General features: G+C 43.7%; 3 protein-coding genes across 7 annotated transcripts in view; all 3 read left to right on the top strand.

Moving 5' to 3' along the window:
* Positions 1–11,994, top strand: part of LOC125720520 (phospholipid-transporting ATPase ABCA1-like) — a 43,202-nt gene extending 31,208 nt beyond the window's left edge. For all 4 annotated transcript variants that reach the window (XM_048996021.1, XM_048996019.1, XM_048996018.1 and 1 more), the window contains exons 20-50: positions 77–208; positions 322–461; positions 557–694; positions 783–997; positions 1,173–1,239; positions 1,381–1,583; positions 1,711–1,762; positions 1,874–1,984; positions 2,597–2,736; positions 2,831–2,955; positions 3,125–3,223; positions 3,442–3,631; positions 4,294–4,388; positions 4,474–4,506; positions 4,650–4,752; positions 4,851–4,925; positions 5,511–5,680; positions 5,778–5,955; positions 6,064–6,179; positions 6,288–6,432; positions 6,534–6,657; positions 6,806–6,935; positions 7,332–7,452; positions 7,562–7,624; positions 7,708–7,814; positions 8,064–8,205; positions 8,327–8,461; positions 9,399–9,502; positions 9,802–9,894; positions 10,079–10,322; positions 10,823–11,994. In XM_048996021.1, coding sequence (XP_048851978.1) covers positions 77–208; positions 322–461; positions 557–694; positions 783–997; positions 1,173–1,239; positions 1,381–1,583; positions 1,711–1,762; positions 1,874–1,984; positions 2,597–2,736; positions 2,831–2,955; positions 3,125–3,223; positions 3,442–3,631; positions 4,294–4,388; positions 4,474–4,506; positions 4,650–4,752; positions 4,851–4,925; positions 5,511–5,680; positions 5,778–5,955; positions 6,064–6,179; positions 6,288–6,432; positions 6,534–6,657; positions 6,806–6,935; positions 7,332–7,452; positions 7,562–7,624; positions 7,708–7,814; positions 8,064–8,205; positions 8,327–8,461; positions 9,399–9,502; positions 9,802–9,894; positions 10,079–10,322; positions 10,823–10,876 — 3,844 coding nt within the window. In that variant the 3' untranslated portion in view covers positions 10,877–11,994. The remainder of the gene's footprint in view (positions 1–76; positions 209–321; positions 462–556; positions 695–782; positions 998–1,172; positions 1,240–1,380; positions 1,584–1,710; positions 1,763–1,873; positions 1,985–2,596; positions 2,737–2,830; positions 2,956–3,124; positions 3,224–3,441; positions 3,632–4,293; positions 4,389–4,473; positions 4,507–4,649; positions 4,753–4,850; positions 4,926–5,510; positions 5,681–5,777; positions 5,956–6,063; positions 6,180–6,287; positions 6,433–6,533; positions 6,658–6,805; positions 6,936–7,331; positions 7,453–7,561; positions 7,625–7,707; positions 7,815–8,063; positions 8,206–8,326; positions 8,462–9,398; positions 9,503–9,801; positions 9,895–10,078; positions 10,323–10,822) is intronic.
* Positions 11,995–12,177: 183 nt separating this feature from the next.
* On the top strand, positions 12,178–15,724 carry LOC125720527 (probable pancreatic secretory proteinase inhibitor). 2 transcript variants are annotated; one of them, XM_048996036.1, is made up of 5 exons: positions 12,178–12,791; positions 14,708–14,774; positions 14,874–14,905; positions 15,155–15,267; positions 15,410–15,724. In XM_048996036.1, the coding sequence occupies exons 2-5, from the start codon at positions 14,726–14,728 to the stop codon at positions 15,453–15,455; spliced, it is 240 nt and encodes a 79-aa protein (XP_048851993.1). In that variant the 5' UTR covers positions 12,178–12,791; positions 14,708–14,725; the 3' UTR covers positions 15,456–15,724. The 2 variants fall into 2 exon arrangements, with proteins under 2 accessions (XP_048851993.1, XP_048851992.1); XM_048996035.1 differs by having other exon boundaries at positions 12,183–12,791; positions 14,670–14,774.
* A 2,705-nt stretch (positions 15,725–18,429) lies between these two features.
* LOC125720528 (trypsin inhibitor ClTI-1-like) lies at positions 18,430–20,015 on the top strand. Its single transcript, XM_048996037.1, has 5 exons — positions 18,430–18,580; positions 19,244–19,335; positions 19,425–19,441; positions 19,619–19,731; positions 19,872–20,015. Exons 2-5 carry the CDS (start codon positions 19,287–19,289, stop codon positions 19,915–19,917), a joined length of 225 nt encoding a protein of 74 aa, XP_048851994.1. The 5' UTR covers positions 18,430–18,580; positions 19,244–19,286; the 3' UTR covers positions 19,918–20,015.
* Positions 20,016–22,701: the final 2,686 nt, after the last annotated feature.

Below are 22,701 nucleotides of genomic sequence, written 5' to 3'. Positions count from 1 at the left end.
GAAAACCAAATTGGCTGTGGAATAAAGCGAAAATGTAGGAGGTGAATGATTTGACGTGATGTGTTTCTGTGGTCAGGTCCATCCTGACGGGGCTGATTCCCCCCACATCGGGCACCGCATACATCATGGGCAAGGATATCCGCTCAGATTTCAGCACCATCCGACAAAACCTAGGAGTCTGCCCACAACACAATGTCCTCTTCAGCATGTAAATAGCCGCTGTTGTTACCGTCGTAAACTTAAGTGCACATGAACTTTACAAACGACACACAGCATCTGTCCTGTAATTTTTGACTGTAAATGGTTCTTATTTTTGTCCAGGCTCACTGTGGAGGAGCATATCTGGTTTTTCGCCCGTCTGAAAGGTCTCCCTGAAGACAAAGTGAAGGCTGAGATAGAGCAGATCATCGCCAACGTTGGTTTGCCACACAAACGCCAGGCTAGAGTCAGCCAGTTGTCTGGTAAAATGCATGTCTCTGCTTGAGAGTAAAATGATGATGGACGTCTCAGCGCCTGCCATCGATGCAGATCCAGCGGCTGTTTTATCCTTTCGCAGGTGGAATGCAGCGGAAGTTGTCAGTGGCGTTAGCATTCGTTGGAGGTTCAAAAGTCGTCATCCTCGACGAACCGACTGCCGGTGTGGACCCCTGTGCCCGTCGAGGCATTTGGGACCTCCTCTTGAAATATCGTCACGGTAACCCAATTGCTTGTGCATGTTGCCTATATTACAGGGCTAGAGGACTATAAAAATTAAGATGGCGCCCTTGTTATGGTCCTACTAGGCCGCACCATCATCCTCTCTACTCACCATATGGACGAAGCTGACATCCTGGGAGACCGCATCGCAATCATCGCCTGCGGGAAGCTCTGCTGTGTGGGCTCCTCTCTTTACCTGAAGACTCATCTAGGTACAGGTTACTATCTGACCCTAGTCAAGAAGGACCTGGATCTGTGCACCAGCTCCTGCTCCAACGGCACGGTCCCCTACATCAAAAAGGTGTGAGAGGTTGGACAGGGATTATTCTTGGTTATTGAGTAAAGAAGTAAAGATGCACCTGTATTCGTTATTAACATTGAACATTTGTCAATCGTAGCATTTTTTGAGGGTGTTAATGTTTTTTTGCATGAGCTTTATGAAATGATGAAGGGAATTCTGAATGTTCCTGGTCCAGGAGAACAGTGATTCGGGAAGGTGCTCAGATGCTGGGATTGATGAGAAGTGTGAATCTGCAAGCATTAGTAAGTTGGTGAGAATACATTTACACAGCTCAGGTATACAGTAAATTTATGTTTATTCCGGGATTTTTAGATGCGCCTAATCAAAAAAGCACGTGACTGACATTTACTTTTATTTTGTCCCTTTTCGTCTTGTCCAATCAGATGTATCGCTCATCTCTGATGTGATCTTCAAGCATGTGCCTGCTGCACGCTTGGTAGAAGATCTAGCCCATGAGATCACTTATGTGCTTCCCTACAAGTCAGCCAAAGACGGTTCTTTTGGGGAGCTCTTCCATGAGATCGACAACTGCATGTCTGACCTGGGATTCTCCAGTTATGGTATCTCCGACACCACTCTAGAAGAGGTATACGGACAGTGTCCCGCGGTCACCAGAGACTTTAGACCGTAAGCAGTTCAAACGATTATAATAGTTTTTGGTGTACCAGGCGTGTAAACCATTCCTTAATATCTCCATTGTGTCTTTTCTTTAGATCTTTCTCAGGGTTGCTAAGGAGAATGGAGCCGACATGGAGATAATTTCAGGTTCGATGCTTACAGTAACTGAGTACTTATTGAAGAACCCAGGCTTGTGGCTGTGTTGTGCCCTTTCATGCATTGAATGAACGCGATATTTGGGGCCGCGCACTTGCACAGATGGCACCATTCCGACCCATAGGAGGCGTGCGTTTGGAGATCGCCCGAGCTGTCTCAGACTGTTCACCAGCGACTCCACCGTCAACTCTGAGGAGTCTGAAACATACCCAGGTAAAAACGTTTAATACGGCATCACTTCAGTGATTTCAGACAAAGTATTTTTGGAATTAGTCTTTCTCCAGAAGTTTGGGTAGGGCTGCTCGACTGGCCAAAATCATAATCATGATTATTTTGGTCATTATCGAGATCATGATTATTTAGCATCTCATTGATTTCGGAAATTTCACGCATTTATTGAACTTAAAAAAAAAAAACTTGTCTCTTCATCAGTGAATTTCCTTGAATTCAAAATATAATTCAGTTGAGAAACAAAAAGGTGCCTGAAAGAGGCGTTTTGTACTTATAACGCGACAAAACGGGAGCATCGCTGCAAAACAAAATGAGGGGCGATAATCGTTTTCTCGTGATTATTTTTGTTTTGATAATCATTGGAAGCCAAATTCGTAACTGAAATTAAAATTCATTTAATCGCCCAGCCCTAAATTTATTTATGAAATATTTCAAATATGCAGACTTTTCGGGGTGGTTGAGTAAGTAGCACTCAAGTCACCCATCGAGAGTACAAAGGGAGCCCCCCCCCCCCCCCCCCCCCGTTCTGTGTGAGTCCTTGGAACAGGAGTTTCTAAAGCCATGTCCGTGATTTAAGTCATTTTCTCTGTCCAGAGTCAGACTGCTTAAGTGGAATAGAGGGCAAAGGGTCACACCAGGTCAAGGGCTGGAGTCTGAAGAAGCAGCAGTTTGTTGCCCTGCTGTGGAAAAGGTTCCTATACGCTCGCCGCTCCAGGAAAGGCTTTTTCGCTCAGGTAAGAGAGAAAAAACACACTGCATGACCGCTAAGTTTGGCCCTTAAGAGTGTTCAGTAGGTACCTGTATGCAACCTGAACCTGTCGCTGGCAGATCGTGCTGCCTGCGGTTTTTGTGTGCATCGCCCTGATCTTCAGCCTCATCGTCCCTCCTTTTGGAAAGTATCCCAGCCTGGCTCTACATCCCTGGATGTATGACGAGCAGTTCACCTTCATCAGGTCTGAGCAGAGCTTCATTAATGTCATCATGAATGAATGAATGAACGTTAAGCCCAGAGCAGTTTCAACAACTTAGGAACTAGTATGTTACAACAGATGCTTAACCCTCTGTAAGTCAGTCACTCATGCATATCTTAGCTCCCACGCTAATCGGTGGTTTTTCTTGCAGCAATGATGCCCCTGAAGATTCCGTAACTCAGAAATTATTAGATGCCTTGACTGACCGTCCTGGCTTTGGAACGCGGTGTATGGATGGTGACCCTGCTCTGTAAGTGTGGCCCTCCCCAACCACGGTGGCTTTCAATAGAAATTCTTATAGGTTGATCCATGTACCCAACAGTCTGTAGATTGGTTGATCCAGATTAGTGTATGTGGTTTTAGGAACAGCATGTGGCTGATTAAGGTTAGTGTATTGAAGCTTCTCAATTCTAGTGAATTGAGGTCAGCTATGAGCCATTGTCCTGACCATGTGTTTGTCTCTAACAGAGATGCTCCCTGCCCGACGGTGGAGGATGACTGGATCATTCCCAGTGTGCCGGACAATGTGCTGGACCTCTTCTTAAGGGGAAACTGGAGTATGGATAACCCATCCCCCGCGTGCGAGTGCAGCTACGGCGGACGCAAGAAGATGCTGCCGGAGTGTCCTGCCGGAGCTGGAGGCCTGCCACCCCCCCAGGTATGAGGACCCCCGCAAGGCTCTCTCGCACGGCTCCTGGGTTCGAGCCATAACCGATTCCATGCTGTCTCCGGTCTACGTAGGAATAATTTTTTCCTTTCGAAATGCAGTGGGTTTCTAATGATAATTTAACATGGGGAACTCAACTTCAGGGGGTTTTGCCTTGGGGGGAGGAGGGTGCCGACGGGTACAGGATGTTAAGATGTTCCCAGCATATCTAGACTTTTCAGTTAGCGTTACATGCAATGTAAATGAGTTATACCTAAATAATACGTAAATCTATGTTTTCGTCAACAGTCATATTACTTTCAGTAAATTGTTTTTATTTTCAGTTTTACCATGAAATTGCTCTTTCAGTAAAAATCAAGTCATGTCTTACTTACTTACATGTCTTATCCGCAAAGGGCCGGTGTGTATGTGGGTTTTTGCTGTAACTCCCTAATTAGATTGTTAATTAGAGGACTGATTGGCTGAAGAGTCCTGACACCTGGGTTTGAACAGATGACCAAAAGGTTATCCCAAGCACCTGCATACACACCGGCCCTTTCTGGATAAGATTGCTTACCCCTGACCTAGAATTTAATCTGTGACGATTGCCTTCTGGAGAATTCCACATTACAAACACCATCGCCCACCTTTTGGGGATTTGTGTCTTTGTGTAGATGAAACTCACCACATCAGACATCCTGCAGAATCTGACAGGCAGAAACATCTCAGATTACCTGGTGAAAACATATTCTCAAATCATCGGAAAAAGGTTTGTTGGTTCACCTGTCTTCGTAGCATTTTATAATATTGGAGAAGTTATGAAATTACAAAGTTTATTGATCTTTTTTTTTCAGCCTGAAAAACAAGATCTGGGTCAATGAATTCAGGTATGGCTGAAGAGCATTTGTTTCATAAAATGAAAGGCATTTTGGATTCTAAAGTTAAATATGACAATGCTGCCTGAAAGCTTTGGTGTTTTTATAGTGATATATCTGTTCCTCTGAATTCTTCTTATAATGTTTTGACTCAGATATGGCGGCTTTTCTTTGGGTGCCAAAGGCTCTCATGGGCTTCCGGGCAGTAAAGTCAAAGAGGCTATCTCAAAGATCAGGAGCCGCCTTCACCTGGAGCAGGTATGTCTGCTCTAAGACCGGGTGAGATCCCTTCATCCCCTCCTTCTGCCTTGTGCTTCACTGTCGTCACTGTGCTTCACTGTCACTGTCGTCACCAGGGCACTGCGACCGACCGCTTCCTCGGGAGCTTATCCAGCTTCATCGAGGGACTGGATACAAAAAATAATGTCAAGGTAAGTCGATCAGGATTTATCACTGTCTCTGTAGGGCTTTCTGTAATTCAGCCTGTTTCCCAATACCTCCTGGAAATTAAATTCCTATTCCTGGTGGTTTGTGCGCTAGATAGACAATCAAACAAACAAACAGAAATGGATATCCCATTAAAGTACTACAAGCAAGATAAACATATGAAAATAAACACGTGAATTGCTTTGCTGTGAAGGGTTGGTGCCCTGTCCTGCATTATTCCAAACCTTGTGCTGTAGCTTGCGGTATAGACTCCAGATCCATGACACCCTGCATTCAACAAGCGGGAACAGAAATTAGACGGATGGATGGATGGATGAAACAGATGAATAGACCCTTGGTTTGATAGATGTAATGAATGTAATGTAAATTAAATGTAAATTACCTAGTTAAAATCATCGGTACTTCCTTTTTTGCCGAATATAATAATCTACGAAGACAGAAACTTAATTTCTTACAGTTTATGTCAAAAAACTCTTTTGTGCACCTAGTGATGTTTCCTATAGTTTGCACTGACAATATTCCTGCCAAACCGTCGTTCCCTGTTAAATTTAACGATTCTCCTTATAAAGATCTGGTTCAACAATAAAGGCTGGCACAGCATCGGAGCTTTCATTAACGTGATGAACAACGGCATCCTGCGCGCCAACTTGCCCAAAGGCGAAGACCCAAGAAAGCTGGGCATCACGGCCTTCAACCACCCACTCAACCTCACCAAGGAGCAGCTCTCCCAGGTGGCCCTGTGAGTGCACCTCAAACCATACGAGAACCAAGTCTAACAAACCACCGATATTTACTGTCAGGCAGCATAACCCTCTGCTCTTTTTCTTGGTCTTCAGGATGACGACGTCAGTGGACGTGCTGGTGTCCATCTGCGTGATCTTTGCCATGTCTTTCGTGCCGGCCAGCTTTGTGGTTTTCCTAATCCAGGAGCGTGTCAGCAAAGCTAAGCACATGCAGTTCATCAGTGGTGTGCCACCCGTCCTTTACTGGCTTGCTAACTTTGTTTGGGATATGGTGAGTCTCTAGGAGTCCCGGGAATCAGTGCTTCAGGCATCTTGAGCTGAGGGCCCAATTGCACTATTGAGAACTTATGAAGGGCTTCTGTGTTTGTCTGTGTTCCAGTGTAACTACATAGTTCCTGCAACCCTTGTCATCGTTATCTTTATCTGCTTCCAACAAAAGTCCTATGTCTCCTCAACTAATCTGCCAGTGCTGACACTTCTGCTGCTGCTCTATGGGTGAGTGAATCTGGCCCAAGTTACGCTGTAATAGTTTCAAAATGGACGAGCTCGAATCGACTGGGACTTTCGGGTTCAGGTGGAAATTTTTCAGTCATTGTGTAACAGGTGGTCCATCACGCCGCTGATGTATCCAGCATCGTTCTTCTTCAAGATCCCCAGTACAGCATATGTGGTCCTCACCAGCGTCAACATCCTAATTGGAATCAACAGTAGTGTCTCTACCTTTATCCTAGAACTCTTTGGCAACAAAGTGAGTAACTTAAATTAATAATCCCTATAAAAAAAGCTTAAGAAATGCCTTTGCTAAAGTACTGTTGACCTCAAACTGCCCGACTATTCTTCCTCTTGCAGGAAATTGGGAATATTATTGACGTCCTCAAGAACGTTCTACTAGTTTTCCCGCACTTTTGCCTGGGCCGAGGTCTAATTGACATGGTGAAGAATCAAGCCATGGCCGATGCTCTTGAGAGGTTTGGTGAGTTATGTGATTTTCACGTGACCCTGAGGATCAAATTGCCCCCGAAGGCACATGTCAGGCTTTTCTCATAGTGACACAGTTATTGTAGGAGCGTGTAAGAGTTATGTGGTTTAGAGGGTCTGACAGTAAGGCGCTCTGCTTGTAGGTGAAATCCATTTCTATTCCCCACTGGCCTGGGACATGGTGGGTAAGAACCTCTTCGCCATGGCTGTGGAGGGCGTAATCTTCTTCTGTATCACTGTACTCATGCAGTACAGTTTCTGCTTTAAGGCCCGGTAAGTGCAGCTTAAAGAAAGGCCGCTTGTCTGTTGTTATGTTGCATGTTAACTTGAGTCTCATACACATGATTTTGATGGTGGATATAGTGCCCGTTGTGGTTTAGTGTCTATAGTGCAGCTTACAGTTTGGAGGTGAAACTCATAACAGTCTCAAGTAAATGTCATAGAGCTGGTAACTCTACCTGAAGTGAACATCACGGAGTTCAATGCCAGAACAGTGTTTGCATGGGTCACGGAAACCTAATTCTTCCATGTGCGACCAAATTCCTGCATTTTATTTATTATACGTATTGTTATAATAGATCCATAAAATCATGTATGTTCCTGCCGTGTGTCCCCTTGTTCCCCATCTGCCACGTTTAACCACTGACTGTGTCACCTGACTCTCTACAGATCATTCCACACCAAGCTAAATCCTGTTGCTGAAGAAGATGAGGATGTGGCAAGGGAAAGGCAGAGGATACTGAATGGAGGAGGACAGGCTGATATTCTGGAACTCAGACAGCTAACTAAGGTGAGGATGGACTCCTTTGGTTATTGACTTCTTGAATTAATAACTGCATGATATGGCATGAAAGACCTTTGGAAATATCCAGGGACTGTGCATGTCGCTGCTTTTGTAGGTATACAAGAGGAATCAGAAGCCGGCCGTTGATCGCTTGTGCGTGGGTGTCCCACCTGGGGAGGTAGGTGCTTCCTTTACAGAGCATTCTGTTGAAGTTTTAAGCTCCATGGACTGAATATATACAACCTGCTTGCACCTATGTAGTGCTTTGGCCTGCTTGGTGTGAATGGAGCCGGGAAAACAAGTACCTTCAAAATGTTGACTGGAGACGCAGTAATTACATGTGGAGAAGCTTACTTGGATGGAAAGAGGTAAGTGACACATGTATTTCCTTAAGAGGTTAACCATGCCTCAGATTATGCCTGAAGAACATTACGGCAATATGTTAATCTTTTATAAGGCCATATGCCATCTGTGATTTTCACCCTTCTCTTGTTGTTTGTGCTGTCTTTAGTAACTTTTAGTGGACTAACTATATTCTGGGATTTGGCTTGAACCAACTAGAGACTTAATTTGGACTTTCACCTAGTAAGTCGATGTCATTGGTGGCTTTTTGACAGCGTGCTGACAGAGATTGATGAAGTGCATCAGAACATGGGATACTGCCCTCAGTTTGATGCGATCAACGATCTCCTGACTGGCCGTGAGCATCTAGAGTTCTACGCCGTCTTGCGTGGGGTGCCAGCGAAAGAAGTTTGCAAAGTGAGTGACCATTTCTTTCTTTTTTTTTGTGGCAAACGAAGTTAAGGTACAAACTGAGTTGTGATCCCAGATATTGGGCTGAATCGTTAAAGGGTTTCTGAAGATCAGATTTCTGTTCCAGGTCGCTGAGTGGGGAGTCTGCAAACTGGGCCTGCAGAAGTGCATAGACAAGATGGCTGGAAGTTACAGCGGAGGGAACATGAGGAAGCTGTCCACTGCCATTGCTCTGATTGGAGGACCACGTGTTGTGTTCTTGGTAAGTTCTGAGAGGGACAAAGCATGAGCTGTCATTCTCTGCACAATAATTAACCTTCCACTCCAATCATTAATCTTATTTGAATTAATCTAAGTAATCTAAAGTGGTCAGTGTCCAGGTTGTAGCTGGAGTGTTTCGTTCCCTCATAACACACCTTAGCTTTTTTTTTAGCTACAACGTCAAAGTGATCATAGTCACGCGATCCAGAAGCATAGCTTTCCCTGTAGGATTTCACTGATGTTGTGCAACAATACAGAGAGTAAAATTCCTGGCAGGTTTCCATCCTATACAGGGAAATATTTGTGGGCAGTATTTTGTGTCTGATGTGCATTACTTTTCATTTTAACAGTGGGTTAATTTTGCTTAATGTTCAAAAACAACTCCAGAATTTGTAGGACACCTGTAGCATAAAATGCTAGGATGCAAAAATGTTATTGCTACCATTGATATTCTGGCTGTTTGTTGCCGACCTGTACCTGACCTGTACATGATCTGTACATGACCTGTACATGACCTGCACCTGAGCTGTACATGACCTGTACCTGAGCTGTACATGACCTGTACCTGAGCTGTATCTGACCTGTATCTGACCTGTACCTGAGCTGTATATGACCTGTACCTGAGCTGTATATGACCTGTACATGACCTGTACCTGAGCTGTATATGACCTGTACCTGACCTGTATATTACCTGTACATGACCTGTACCTGAGCTGTATATGACCTGTACCTGAGCTGTACATGACCTGCACCTGAGCTGTATCTGACCTGTACCTGACCTGTACCTGAGCTGTACCTGACCTGTACATTACCTGTACATGACCTGCACCTGAGCTGTACATGAGCTGTACATGACCTGTACATTACTTGTATATGACCTGCACCTGAGCTGTACATGACCTGTACCTGACCTGTACCTGACGTGCTGCTTGTAACAGGACGAGCCCACCACCGGCATGGACCCCAAGGCTCGCCGAGCGCTCTGGAACTGCATCCTCAGCATCCTCAAACAGGGCCGCTCTGTGGTCCTCACCTCACACAGGTAAGGAAAAGATGGATACTGTAACCACCGTGGACCATCTTCTAAGGGGCCACCAACTTAGCAGACTGCTTGCAGTTGGGTGTTGAAGTGTACCGAGTGGGGGGTACTGATCAAGCTTGCCCAGGGCACCACGTGGGTTTTGACCAGCACTGGCAAACATCGTAGTAGGTGTGTCCTTATGAGTCTGTGATTTAATCACCTGAAGGATTCCTGGAAAAAATCTGAAAATCAGAAAACTATTAAATGCCAGAGGAAATTGCTTAAGGCTGTAACATTAACAGCTTTGCTTTGGTCCGCAGCATGGAAGAGTGTGAGGCTCTCTGCACCAGAATTGCCATCATGGTCAACGGCAGGTTCCGCTGTCTGGGAAGCGTTCAGCACCTGAAGAACAGGTGAGAGCCGGAGCCTCTGTGACCACAGAGCTACAGCCTGAACTTCTTTACATTTTTTCCATCCACTGGTTGTTTCTGAACATATTTGCATAAATGGTTAAACACAGTGACAACTGAAGCTGTCCATATTTTCTCCAGTGTAGCTGTAACATTTACTTGTGCGTGTGCCTGGTCCTCCCTACAGATTCGGGGATGGGTACACCATCGTCCTGCGGGTATCGGGACCTGAGCCGGACCTGCAGCCTGTGATGGAATTTGTCGAGAAGGAACTCCCGGGCAGCGTGCTGAAGGAGACCCACCGGAGCATGCTGCAGTACCAGCTGCCCTCCTCGCTCGCCTCGCTGGCACGCATCTTCGACGTTCTGTGCAGGAACAAGCAGCGTCTGCAGATAGAGGACTACTCAGTGTCGCAGACCACACTCGACCAAGTAAGCCTGGCCTGTCACACAACACCGACACCTCCGTCAGGAAAAGTAGCCAAATTCCTGCGTTGCCAATTTCAGTAACGACCAAGAAAGGTAACTTCAGTGGGGTCATTGCACAAGCTAAGCTTCATTTACTTCATTAGCAGACATTTTTTATCTGAGTGACCAGGGTCAGGTGGTCCCTGGAGCAATTGGGGTTAAGAGCAAGGAACCAGGGGGGGTGGGGGATGTGTACCCCCTTATTTTTAATAGGGCTATATTGGCACACAACCCATAATAAGTGCAGCTTTAATGGTGGTTCACAATATATTGGAACATCCTAGATCTTTATATGTTTTCCTTGGACTAAATTATGTTAAAGGACAATGAGGCTCAAATCCCCTGAAATGGTCAAAACTAGCTAATGGCTCCATCTTCATCACAATCTGGAATTATAATTGAAAGCTCTTCAATTAATGCTCTCTCACGTCCTCTCATATCCAAACCACCTTCCTCTCTTCTAGGTGTTCGTTAATTTCGCTAAAGACCAAAGTGATGAGAACCATGGCAACAGATAAAGCAGAGCAGCACGGGCGTTGGAACTACAGCGCTGGACTCCTCAAGGCCGACGAGTCAAACGGAAGCTTCCTTCAGCCGCGTCGTCCTTCTTCCGACTCTTGAAGATGAACGTACGCTTTCTTTTCCAGTAGATCTGAGTGAAAATGGAGAACGCGAAAACTCCAGCACGCTACAGAAAACGTCAATGCAAAACCTCCCCTTCGTGTCATCAACAATGCACCGAAAGCCCCTCGTCTAGTGATGCTGAACCTGGGATATACTCCATTTTTGTCCTCCACTGAGGGTGTTTAGCCAGTACAGTAGAACTCTATACAATGTGATTACGATGATTCCAGCAAGACACTGCAGACAACTGTGAACACAGTTCAGGGTTGACTCTTTGGAACACAGAGCACAGAATAGTCGTTAAGCCTTATATTTCTTACCGAAGAGTAAAACCATTGAAAGTTTTGTTACTTATTACAATATATTAGCAAGGTGTTTATTATTTTGAGTTAAGACCAGAATTTATGTATCATTCCCTTTTACTGTGTGATGTGGTACTCTCCCCCGCATCGTGGTACATTTTGTTTTTATTTGAATCAGTTCGGAAGAAGATGAACAGAAAGGACAAATTTGGCCAGAAAATATAACGTATAATTTTAAGATCTTTTTGTTTGCTGAGGAGCTCATGCCTCGTCTCTCTGAATACCTCAGGAAGTTAGTTCAGACATATGTTGGATGTTTATTTTGTGGAACGCGTGAACAGATCAATGTTGTCATCAGGTCTGTATGGTTTTCTGATAAATTTCTGCAAATTTCCACAAAAATGACGTGACGCCTGGTTAGATCCAGTGGGACCTTCTATCCCTGCTTTGTTTTTCTGTAATTTTGAAGTTCATGAAGCACCTCAATGGAAGAGCTGAGCATTAGTATTAAGTACTCCTGGTATGATAATTTTCCGTTCCCCGTGTGTATTTATGATCAGGTCCTCTTGAGGTGGCTAAAAGATCCAGGTGATCACTGGGCTGCATTGGCATGTTTACATTTGAAGTGTAACGAGAGGCTATGAAAGTCTGTTATGTGTATTATACTACATTTATTTACAGAATACAATAAAATTTCAAAATTTGAATAATTATAGATTCACAGCTACCTGTCTTGAAGCCCTCATGAATGTCGCAGTGTAATGTGTTACGACCTCCAGTCTAGGGTTGAAGTGTAACGGTATTAGACGGGAAGGAGAATGGGGTAAAGGGACAGGGTAAGGGGAAGAAGGGAACACCAGTAGGCAAAGGGATATTTTTTGTATTTTTATATTTTATTCACACACGATACTGACACTGAACAAGTAACCCTTTGCCAAAGACTTTGGTAGTGATCAGAAATCCCCAACTTCAACGCGACCCACAGCTAATCTCACCTAAATGCTAAAGAAAAGTAAACCAAAAGACAAACGCTCCACCGGCCTCGCTAACCGAAATGTCAGGGACTCCGTCCCGGGCAGAAAGGCGCACAAGCCGTAAACCAAAGAAAACCGAGAACAAAATAGCAAATGAAACACAGCAAAGGTATAAAAAAAAGAGCGAGGCGAGAATCAAAAATCGGAAAACAATCCAACGTCATATACAAGCAATACACAGGTTAGAAAAGCACGCAATCAGGGAATCGGTGACAGAGCTGTCGGGATGCCGGACGGCGTCCGTTCCGAGTCTGGGGCCGGGAAGTGAGGAGCGGCGTGGACGGGATCCTGGAGTCGGGGCGGGGGCGAAACCCGAGCCCTGCCCTGGGAAACCTACGGCACATAGCTAATGGGAGAAATGTGTAAATCATGTTTGAAATGCGCTGAACAATCTGGAAATTAGCACAGCAAGGCAGTCTCCAGGTTACGGACCAGATCTGATGTCTTAGTCTGTCTTTTAGTGTGCTTTGTAGGTAAGTTGGGACAATATATACAGTGCATAAATAATAATAATGTTATTGATATTATTAATTGTTATTGCTCTTCTTATTATTGTTGATTTTATTGTTTTTGTCATTATACAGCACCAATAAAAGTGACTACATACGGTGCTGTACTGTACCTTGAGTTTACAAACCACTGAAGCTGCATGATGTTTTCAGTAGCATCACAGTATTAGTACGTCCGTTCGTTATTATGAACCTTTTTATTTAACGCGAATTTTTCATGCAGCATACTTTAAGGTAGTCAGCGTATAAGTACGAGTTTGGGTAAGTTGGATGTTCTTAACCCAGGGACTGGCTGTACACGGTTTTTAAGAGGTTTTACCGAAGTCCCAGATACCTGCAGTTTGCCAGTTAGGTCTACTCCACGTCCCCAAAGTCACTGGCTTTTTTGGAAGGAGTTCATAGGGTTTATGAGGAGGTACATTAGCACACCTCACCCGCTATGCGCTTCCTGTTAGGGTACGTCTTTGAAATATAGGTTTAAAGCTATAAATGTCTTCATGAGTTCTAGGTATCTAGAGGACCTGACTAATGAATTCACTAAGCAAGGATTATTTCATTGCATGGCTATCGATAAACCTATAAATGCAGCTTTATAAACAGATCTTTTGACAAACAAAAATAACTCTCTTCCCTTTGAGACTTACAATGCCATCGAAAATCCCAGTGCGAATGACCTTTATATATTCAACTGGCTTATTTTTTGCATTAAAGCTGATGACGTAACGCTTCATGTCATTACATGTCGGCACTGAAACTTAGGTGATTGAAAGGTGATAGACAAAAAAGCTAATGTACGCACTTGAGGTGCGGTTTCAGAACCATCTCGATGCAATTGTTCATACTTTTTAACCTAAATATTGAACTGACAGCTCATGTTCTCAGTGAGTCACTGGAAAAGTAAGTGATTTAAGTAAAACAACAATGGCCATTGTACAATATTATTATCCTGGACAGACTGCAGCAGTTGACTAAGAAAATAGTGGTATTAACTGCACAATTGTGCACAAATAAAACACTCATTGTGGATTCACTGCATGAGCAAATATATTTAACTTGTGACTAGAGAAGTTATATGGAATTGTACACATGTAATTGTTTTTTTCATAACGAGTGTTAGCTTTGACGATCATTTAGAACAAATGGCTGTCAAAAGCACATAACCTTTAATCAAAATAACAATGCGACAAAAAATGCGCCTGTTTTCACACTTTATGAAATTACAGATTTAACATAAAGATATGGTTTATTTTAATGTATTCCTTAACGCTCCATTATTATTTTGTGATTAGTTACGCAATGTGCAGCCTATGCTAGTCACTGTTGTGAACTGGCAAAATGGGAGTTAAACCCATTTGTGGCACAAATACTTAGTAATTACTCAGTTACTACTGAAGTACAAATCATGAACAAATATAGTAGCTTCTTGAGATGAAAGATGTGTTACGATTCATTAATGATGAACAAACATGAGTATTTGTGTTGTTCATTACTTGTTCCTTCAGTAGTTTCTTCAGTTGTTCAAAAAGGTTTACAGAATTAACAGATATAGTAACAAATATAGTAACACCTTGAGATAAAAGATGTGTCACAACTGCAAACGTGAGATCAGTATTTCAGTTAGCGTGTTATTCATTAATTGTTCCTTCGGTTGCTCACAAGAGTTTAATTAACAGATATAGTAACAAAAATAGTAACTGCTTGAGATAAAAGATTCTGGTTCATTAATGATGAACGAACATAAGATCATTATGCAGCTAAGGCTTTGTGGTTAGTTCCATGGTTTCCTATGGTGAGCTGGCTGGAGTGAGAGTGTAGTGTGAGTGACCTGTTTTGTGGCTAAAGTCTCTCCTGCCGGCTGTTACGGTTCCCACACCCGTCAGAAGTCACCGACATCCAGCATGGCCAACAAATGGTTCCTGCTGTTCTTCTTTGCCATCTGCACTGCAGGTAAGACCTCCCTTCATTCCCACATACCAGCAAACTCAACTTACCAGCTACAAACTGTTATGATAACAACCTTTTCCATGTATGTGCTTCTTGTTTTAGAGTCAATTGGGAAAACCAGCAGACCCAGGGAGGTAAGATGGTGACTTTTATTTGCATGATTAAATGAATGTCCTATACATCCTACCTACAATACAACAAGCAAATATTTCTGTCTTATATTGAGAGTTTTCTTTATACGATTGAACTGGCTGTTACTCAGTTCACTGGTTTACCTCTCAAAAGACCTACAGTTACCAAGGAGTGTGATGACCATGCAGTTAATGACAGAGTAGCTGCAGCAGACTCACAATGCCAGTCACTGTCCCCCCCTGTATTCACAGCCTGCTTGTGGGAAAATGGACCCAATCGGCGCTTGTCCCATGAACTTTCTCCCTGTGTGTGGCACTGATGGGAACACCTACCCCAACGAGTGTGCCCTCTGTGTCCAGAGGCTGTAAGTACTGCCACCCATATCTTACTGGCAGGGTGCCAGTTCCATCACAATATTTCACATGTTCCAGTATAAATTCATCCATTGTTACCTTCAGAAATTGAACTGATATTTCGCTCAAAGAGACGTTGGTTTCTTTCTCTAGGATAACCAAAGAAAACATCTTGATTGTGAAAGACAACAGCTGTTGAAGGACGACACTGACTCACATGATCAGACTCTTGACATTTGATTGACATGATCCTCTATCCCTCCTCATTCTTTCTGCTAATTACTTTTTTCTTTGGCATATTATAACTGGGATTACTAGTAGAAAATCTGTGTATCTTAGTTTTATTAACCAGTGGTAAAGTTGATCTTTTATACATCATTCTTTTCATTCTTGCTCACCATTAACTTGAATCATTTACCTCATATTAAACACTGTGCTGTCATAATTAATAAATGCATTCAATAAAAATTGTGTGTCGTTTCTGTTATGAATCCACATCAGAAAATAAGTTATTAGGGAATATATTAAAACCAAATAAGAAGCACAGCCTTTTCCCTGCTATCTCAGACATAAGGCCATGTGAGTGTTTCTCAATCCAGTCCTCAGGGACTCCCAGACGGTCCACGTTTTTGCTCCCCCCCAGCTATGGGTAGGAAGTTGGGAGGGTGCAAAAATGTGGACTGTCTGGCAGGGAGCTGGGAGGGAGCAAAGACGTGGACCGTCTGGAGACCCTGAGGACCGGGTGAGGAAACACTGGCCTATAGTGTCCAAAATGCAATGTCATTTTTCCTTTGCATACATCACCTACATTCATCATCTGCATGTTGGAACATTTACATGGTGCTTCAGCTGGGATGGTGGATTCATCTATGTAACACGGGAGATTACAGTATCGTTATATAATTCAAGTGATTGTTACTCAGTTCAGGGGTTTAACTCCCAAAAGACCTACAGTTACAAAGGAGTGTGATGATCACAGATATAGTAACAAATACAGTAACAGCTTGGGATAAACGATGTGTCACAACTGCGAACATGAGATCAATATTTCCGTTAATTAACAGACGTAGCTGTTAATGACAGAGTAGCTGCAGCAAACCCACAATGCCAGTCACTGCCCCCCCTGTATTCATAGCCTGCTTGTGGGAAAATGAACCCAATCGGCGCTTGTCCCATGAACTTTCTCCCTGTGTGTGGCACTGATGGGAACACCTACCCCAATGAGTGTGCCCTCTGTGTCCAAAGGCTGTAAGTACTGCCACCCATGTCTTACTGGCAGGGTGCCAGTTCTATCACAATATTTCACATGTTCCAGTATAAATTCATCCCTTGTTACATTCAGATATTAAGCATTACCAAGTACTTTCAGTCAAAAAAAAAAATGGCATCAGTCACTGTAGCAACATTTTTTTTTGTTTAATTTGTCATTCGCTGCAGCCTAAAGGGTTATTTGTTATTTCACTGAAAGGGACTGTAGCCCCTTTTCTGCAGGAGATTCAAAGAACTCATCTGGGTCGTGAAAGACGAGAGGCGTTGAAGGACGTAGCTGAAGCTTATCCGAAAACAGAGAGAGGGAGAAGCAAATGTCGACTAGAAGGGCTTTAACTTCTGAGTGATTAATGTGCAGAGAGAGAATACAAGTGTAATTAAATCGTGTTTTTGCCCCCACCCATCTTAAAATGCTTATTGGTTTCATGATCTGAGGTGTGCCTGTAATATGCTAGTTATTTATTTACTTTTATAGTTAATACTTTGAATTGTGACCTCAGTGTAGAAGCATGTGGGATTAACAGAGCAGGGGCAAGTTGGCACAGGGCCCCCCTGAAATATGATTGGTCCCCCCCCCCCCCCAGGTAACACCATTGGCCTAGGGTACTGGCAATGTCCAATGGCATCGAATCAGAGTGCTGTCAATCACTGCCTGACTGACTGCCTGTAAATTTCACAATGCTCGGCACCGCTGGATGAGAGAGCTGCCTTTAGCCGCTAGATTTGAGATGCTGAATTTTTAAAACAGGAGAAGAGACACGATGAACTGAAGAATTACCCCCCCACACACACACACACTCACACACACACACTGAATTATGCAAATCGAAACATGTAACAAGGTCTCTTTATGCTCTATGGGCACGTCGGTCAACATCATCATCACCAACAACAACAACAATAACAACAGCAAATAATAATCACAGTCATTTATTATTATACTTATCATCATTATTATTATTGAATTGGAAGTCAATTTTCAACACTGCATTTATTTTCTGACTTCCCATTCCCCCCCCCCCCCCCCAAATGGTGTTTGGTCTGCCCTGCACCACCCCATTTAAAACATTTTTAGAAACAGCCTTGTAACAGAGATGTTATGCTTTTAGTTACTTTTATGACTGTGTGTAATATAAAGGTTACCTGGTTTAGATCTGTATCGATTTGAAACGTTTCCAGCATTGAGTTATGCCTAACTAATTAAATTCTTTTAATCTCTTAAATTCTTTACTGATTTTCTTACTCTTGTCTTTGGATTGGACAGGTGCACCTGATATAAAGATATAAAGATGCGGAAACTGCATATTACTTGAATGCATTGAAAATATATTCACATCAAAGAGGTTACATACAATAATCATGTTATGTATTTATTGAAAGATTTTTTTTTAAATGTAATGGAATCGGACACAAAAATATACAAGTTATGTCATCCTTAACAGACCTGATTAATGTCTCCACTAAGTATGTGCATCGTGCTGTAGCTGCAGGTGTGGCTTTCACTGCATAAAAATAAAACTATCAATAAAGGTTCCAAAACATGCCTGCAGTTTAATCAAAAATCTCCCTGTCAATGACCTTTGTAGCCAAACTGAAGAACGAGTATCACTGGCTGATTTTCACATTGTTGCTCATGAAGTAGCACTACATGTCGTGGCTTGTCATGAACAAGCAAGATGGAACACAAACACTAACGCACACTAACGCACAAACCCATATTTGTTGATTCTGGGGCCCGCCCTAAGGCTCCCCCCACCACTCTCTCGGGGCCCCAAAACAGCGTTGGTAAACACGGCCGCTGTACACGCCCGAGGTGTTTTCACAAACATGCCAATAGGCGACATTAACCGGAATGGGGAGTTTTCTGCTCACCTGCCCTTTTTTGTAGGAGGTGACTTCAGAAAAACACACAATTCTGATACGTGATTTTCAAAAAATAAATAAAAAATCCTTGGCACTATCGCTATTTATAAACCGGCATCGAACGCGGGAGCAGAAAACAGTGACCTTAACTGCGCGACTGTGCCTAAGGAACTTCCGCTGCGGATTTACTGCATGAGTACAAATTCTTTACCTGTAACTACAGAGACAACTCTCCATATATGAAGCAGTGCATATTTGTAACATCCAGTAGCATTCAGGAATTCATCATCATCAAAACAGCACTTATTGACCGTTTTGCTTATTAAATTGCTCAGACCATTTTCGCATTGGAAGTGTCTTAGGAACCATCATAAAGCCACTATGCTTAGTTTTATTATTGTAACTTATCACTGTTGATACATTTCATGTTTGTATAGTAATAAATCATATTACTTATTTATGACTTAAGTGATATCTTTCATAGACCATGGTCCACTTACTATTTACCCTAATTTAACATGCCTAAATTTTGCATACTAATGTTAAGTGTTGAGGGTTTGACCTCGATGATATAGTTGATGATGCAACTTCCATATGCTAATCAGTCATTAGCTGCATTCAGGTAGGATAGAGGCAATCAATGCGCTCCTGAAAAGCCACAAGAGTTCGACATCGGGAAAAAAGTAAAACTATTCCTTATTGCAAGCATTAACTTTTGATATTCATGCACATCGGGTGTCAGCTGGTAACTCACAGGGGGTAAATTATAAACCAATGGTGAGAAAGTTAACCTTAGAGTACAGGGTTATAAAGAATGTGTGTGATCTGTTTTGTGGCTAAATTCTCTCCCAATAGTTGTTACGGTTCCCACACCCGTCAGAAGCCACCGACAGCCAGCATGGCCAACAAATGGTTCCTGCTGTTCTTCTTTGCCATCTGCACTGCAGGTAAGATCTCCCTTCATTCCCACCACAAACTAAACGTTCTCCACAAGGTAGTATGGTAACCTTTTCCATGTTTTTGCTTCTTGCCTCAGATGCATTTAACTGGAAGGTAAGACAGTAACTTCTTTGATCTAACCTGCATGAATGTTTTATACATCCTATCCACAACAAAACAAACAATTATTTCTTATTGAGCATTTTATCTTTATAATTGAAGATCATGTTACTCCATCAGCGTACCTCTAGCAGACACATGTAGCCAATCACTGTCTACCTGCATTTACAGCCTCCTTGTGAAAAGTTCACAGACCTCAACAATTGTCCTACACGTGAGATGCCGGTCTGTGGCGCTGATGGGAAAACCTATAACAACATATGTGATCTCTGTAGCTACATGGCGTGAGTAACTCCCATCCCTTTCTTACAGGCAGGGTGCAGTTCCATCACAATGCTTCACTCCAGTTCCAGCAGAAATTCACTCATTGTTAGGTACAGATGTTGAACTGACATTTCACTGAGACTTTGGTTTCTTTGTCTAGGCGAACCCAACAAAAAATCTCCGTTACAAAAAGAGGGGAGTGCTGAACGACAGAAATGACTCATGTCAAGACTCTCGTTTGCATAACATGATCCTCTAACCCTCCCCATTCTATCTACTAATTAAAAACTTCTTTTGCATTTGATTACTGTCATTATTTGTTGTTGATTCTTATGCTGTCGCATTAATATAATAGAATAAACACACAATGTAGCAGCTCAGTCCAAGCCACACCCACACCGACTCAGTCCTACACGCACCCCCACCCTTGCCACACCCTCACAGATTAAATGGGACAGTGAATGTGTAATGACCACAAGGAAAACTGATTAACAAAAATATTGCCGTATACAAATCAATTTGCAACAAATAAACAAATATTAATGCGTTAAGTAGTATGGATAGCGTGACTGGGCCTATTTAGGTTTCCAGGAGATAAGTCAGTGTATTGATGTGTTCTGAGAAGGGGTTCCAAGTTTTGTGTTTTATGGGAGCCTTGCAGCAATTAAAGGCATCATTACTGAAATTAATAGGGAAAAGCTCACTTTTATGAAAATTTTATTTGCACCCTGCAGAACGGCCAGGAGAGAAGGTGGTAGGATTGGATATAAACAGGTGGACTGCATTAAGTCAGGATTTAAGAGTTCGGCTGATGCCTTTGAAACCTTCCCTACTGAGAAGCCAAACAGCGAGGGGCTGAAAAGCATGGGGAGGTAGTAGGGGGCAAAGCGGACTGGCTTGGCATGTGCCACGGTGATGCTGGAAAGGGGGACAATGGACGCCATAGGTGTGAACTGACACTACTGCGGAGGTGTAAAGTAATGAAATCCGTGATAATGAGTTGGAGTTAAAGTGACCTTTTTCTAGAACAAATAATTTCCATTCATCAATTTTTTTTCGGAAAAGAAACAACAACTTCAAGAGAGTCAGAATTGGGGGGGGGGGGGCTCATTAAGTAGCCTGCCGGAGTTATGGAAGGACTGTCTCCCCAATATGAAGCCTGATCGGTCTGTGGAGATCAAACAAGCACCGTCTCCTGAAGGCAAAAAGAGACGACCATGGCTGAGACCTTCAGGTCTGCATTTAAGGGGAGACTGAGGGGACACTGACCTGTAGCTGTAGCAGAGGAGGGGATCTTTGTCTCTTTTAAGTAGCAGAGAAATTGTTGCATCTGAGAGGGATGGTGGCGGGAGACCTTTGGGAAAAGCATCTGTGTACGACTGGGGCTGATAGAGAGGAAACCAGCCGTGAAACGAAAGGGAACTGAAGGCATGTCAGTTTATAAAGATTAAATCGCTTTCTGCACTTTTAAGCATGATGCACTTAGTTTGGCGGCAAGTTCTTTGTCAACTCTGGAATAAGACAGCTGGATGAGAGGTTTGGGGTCTATACAGGCGTGAGGTGAATAATCCAAGGAGAAACGTTTGGAGTGGTACGGTGAAAAGACGCTAGTACCTTCATGAAGGTCGGAGACAGAGTCAACTGTCGATGATTTAATTTTGTGGGTTAATCTTGAAGTGTCAGTTGTGTGTGTCTGGTTTTGCGAAGAGCTTGTCTGCTTCATCACCGAAATCAACCAAGAGCTGCCTGCTACGTGACGACTGCTGCTATACTTTAATCGTTGAGAGCAAATCATATTCATAGTGCAGTTTCTTATAACGCTCAGGAGAGGGAGCAGTGGAGTACTGCCTATCTAGTTTAAACAGTTCATCTGATATTACAGTTAATCTAGTATATTCAGCCTTTTTTAAATGGGAGAGAAACAAGATAAGATGAACTTTAATGGTCTCCCAAAGAGTGCCAGTGCTGGCCTCACGAGTCCATCCATCCATCCATCCATCCATCCATTTTCCAAACCGCTTATCCTACTGGGTCGCGGGGGGTCCGGAGCCTATCCCAGAAGCAATGGGCATGAGGCAGGGAACAACCCAGGATGGGGGGCCAGCTCATCGCAGGGCACACTCACACACCATTCACTCTCACATGCACTACTACAGGCAATTTAGCAAGTCCAATTAGCCTCAGCGTGTTTTTGGACTGTGGGGGGAAACCAGAGTACCTGGAGGAAACCCTACGATGACATGGGGAGAACTCCACACACATGTGACCCAGGCGAAGACTCTAACCCGGGTCCCAGCGGTGTGAGGCAATAGTGCTAACCACTGCACCACCATGCCGCCCCATACAGTGCTAACCACTGCACTACCATGCCGCCCCGGCCTCATGAGTCATTAGTCTAAAAAAACTTCATGCACAAGAAAATGTTTAAACTTGCATTTAGAAAACGTATGTGAGCTGAATGTCCACTGTTTACAAGGTCCCACGTTAGAGTGGGTGGTCTGCCGGGCAGCCGAGATGGGCTCCTTTCTTGTGGAGGTTATGCTGTTTGAGATCTGCCCAATCAGGTTAGCCTGCAAGGCCGGTCCATCTGTGCCAGGACTGGGGAGGGCTGGTTGCTGGGTGACTTTTTCTGCTGGTTTTCTCTCGTTTGGGGTTCCTGGTTCCTCTCTGTTCTGGAATCCTCGGACCTCTGGGGGGTTGGTAATCCAGGGACCCCAGGCCGATGCCCTCCATGTGCTGACTGGCTCATGGCGTTCGGAGAGGGGTGCCCTCCCAGGCTGGAAGCCCGGTCGTTAAGTCCCCTCCCAGCCCCACAGTCCTACACCCCAAATCCCATCTCCAGTCCAGTGCCTAATCTTGCCATCACTCGTGGCCCCTCTCCGGTCTTCTTGCCTGCAATTTGCATCCTGTCTCCAGTTCTGCCCACCCAGTTAAACTGTGGAGTATTGAAGCTTCTCTGAGGTGGTAATCCGGGGACCTGAGGCAGGAGC

The sequence above is a fragment of the Brienomyrus brachyistius genome, chromosome 25, assembly GCF_023856365.1.
Source record: "Brienomyrus brachyistius isolate T26 chromosome 25, BBRACH_0.4, whole genome shotgun sequence".
In the NCBI taxonomy this organism is placed as follows: Eukaryota; Metazoa; Chordata; class Actinopteri; order Osteoglossiformes; family Mormyridae; genus Brienomyrus; species Brienomyrus brachyistius.
This window is presented reverse-complemented; position numbering and strand designations above follow the sequence as displayed.

Excerpts from the sequence above, each read along its gene's own strand:
- LOC125720527 (XM_048996036.1), top strand. The coding sequence starts at position 14,726 with ATGGCCAACAAATGGTTCCTGCTGTTCTTCTTTGCCATCTGCACTGCA. Across the intron at positions 14,775-14,873 it reads CTTTGCCATCTGCACTGCAG|AGTCAATTGGGAAAACCAGC; the intron begins GTAAGACCTCCC and ends TTCTTGTTTTAG. Across the intron at positions 14,906-15,154 it reads AAACCAGCAGACCCAGGGAG|CCTGCTTGTGGGAAAATGGA; the intron begins GTAAGATGGTGA and ends CTGTATTCACAG.
- LOC125720528 (XM_048996037.1), top strand. The coding sequence starts at position 19,287 with ATGGCCAACAAATGGTTCCTGCTGTTCTTCTTTGCCATCTGCACTGCA. Across the intron at positions 19,732-19,871 it reads GATCTCTGTAGCTACATGGC|GCGAACCCAACAAAAAATCT; the intron begins GTGAGTAACTCC and ends TTCTTTGTCTAG.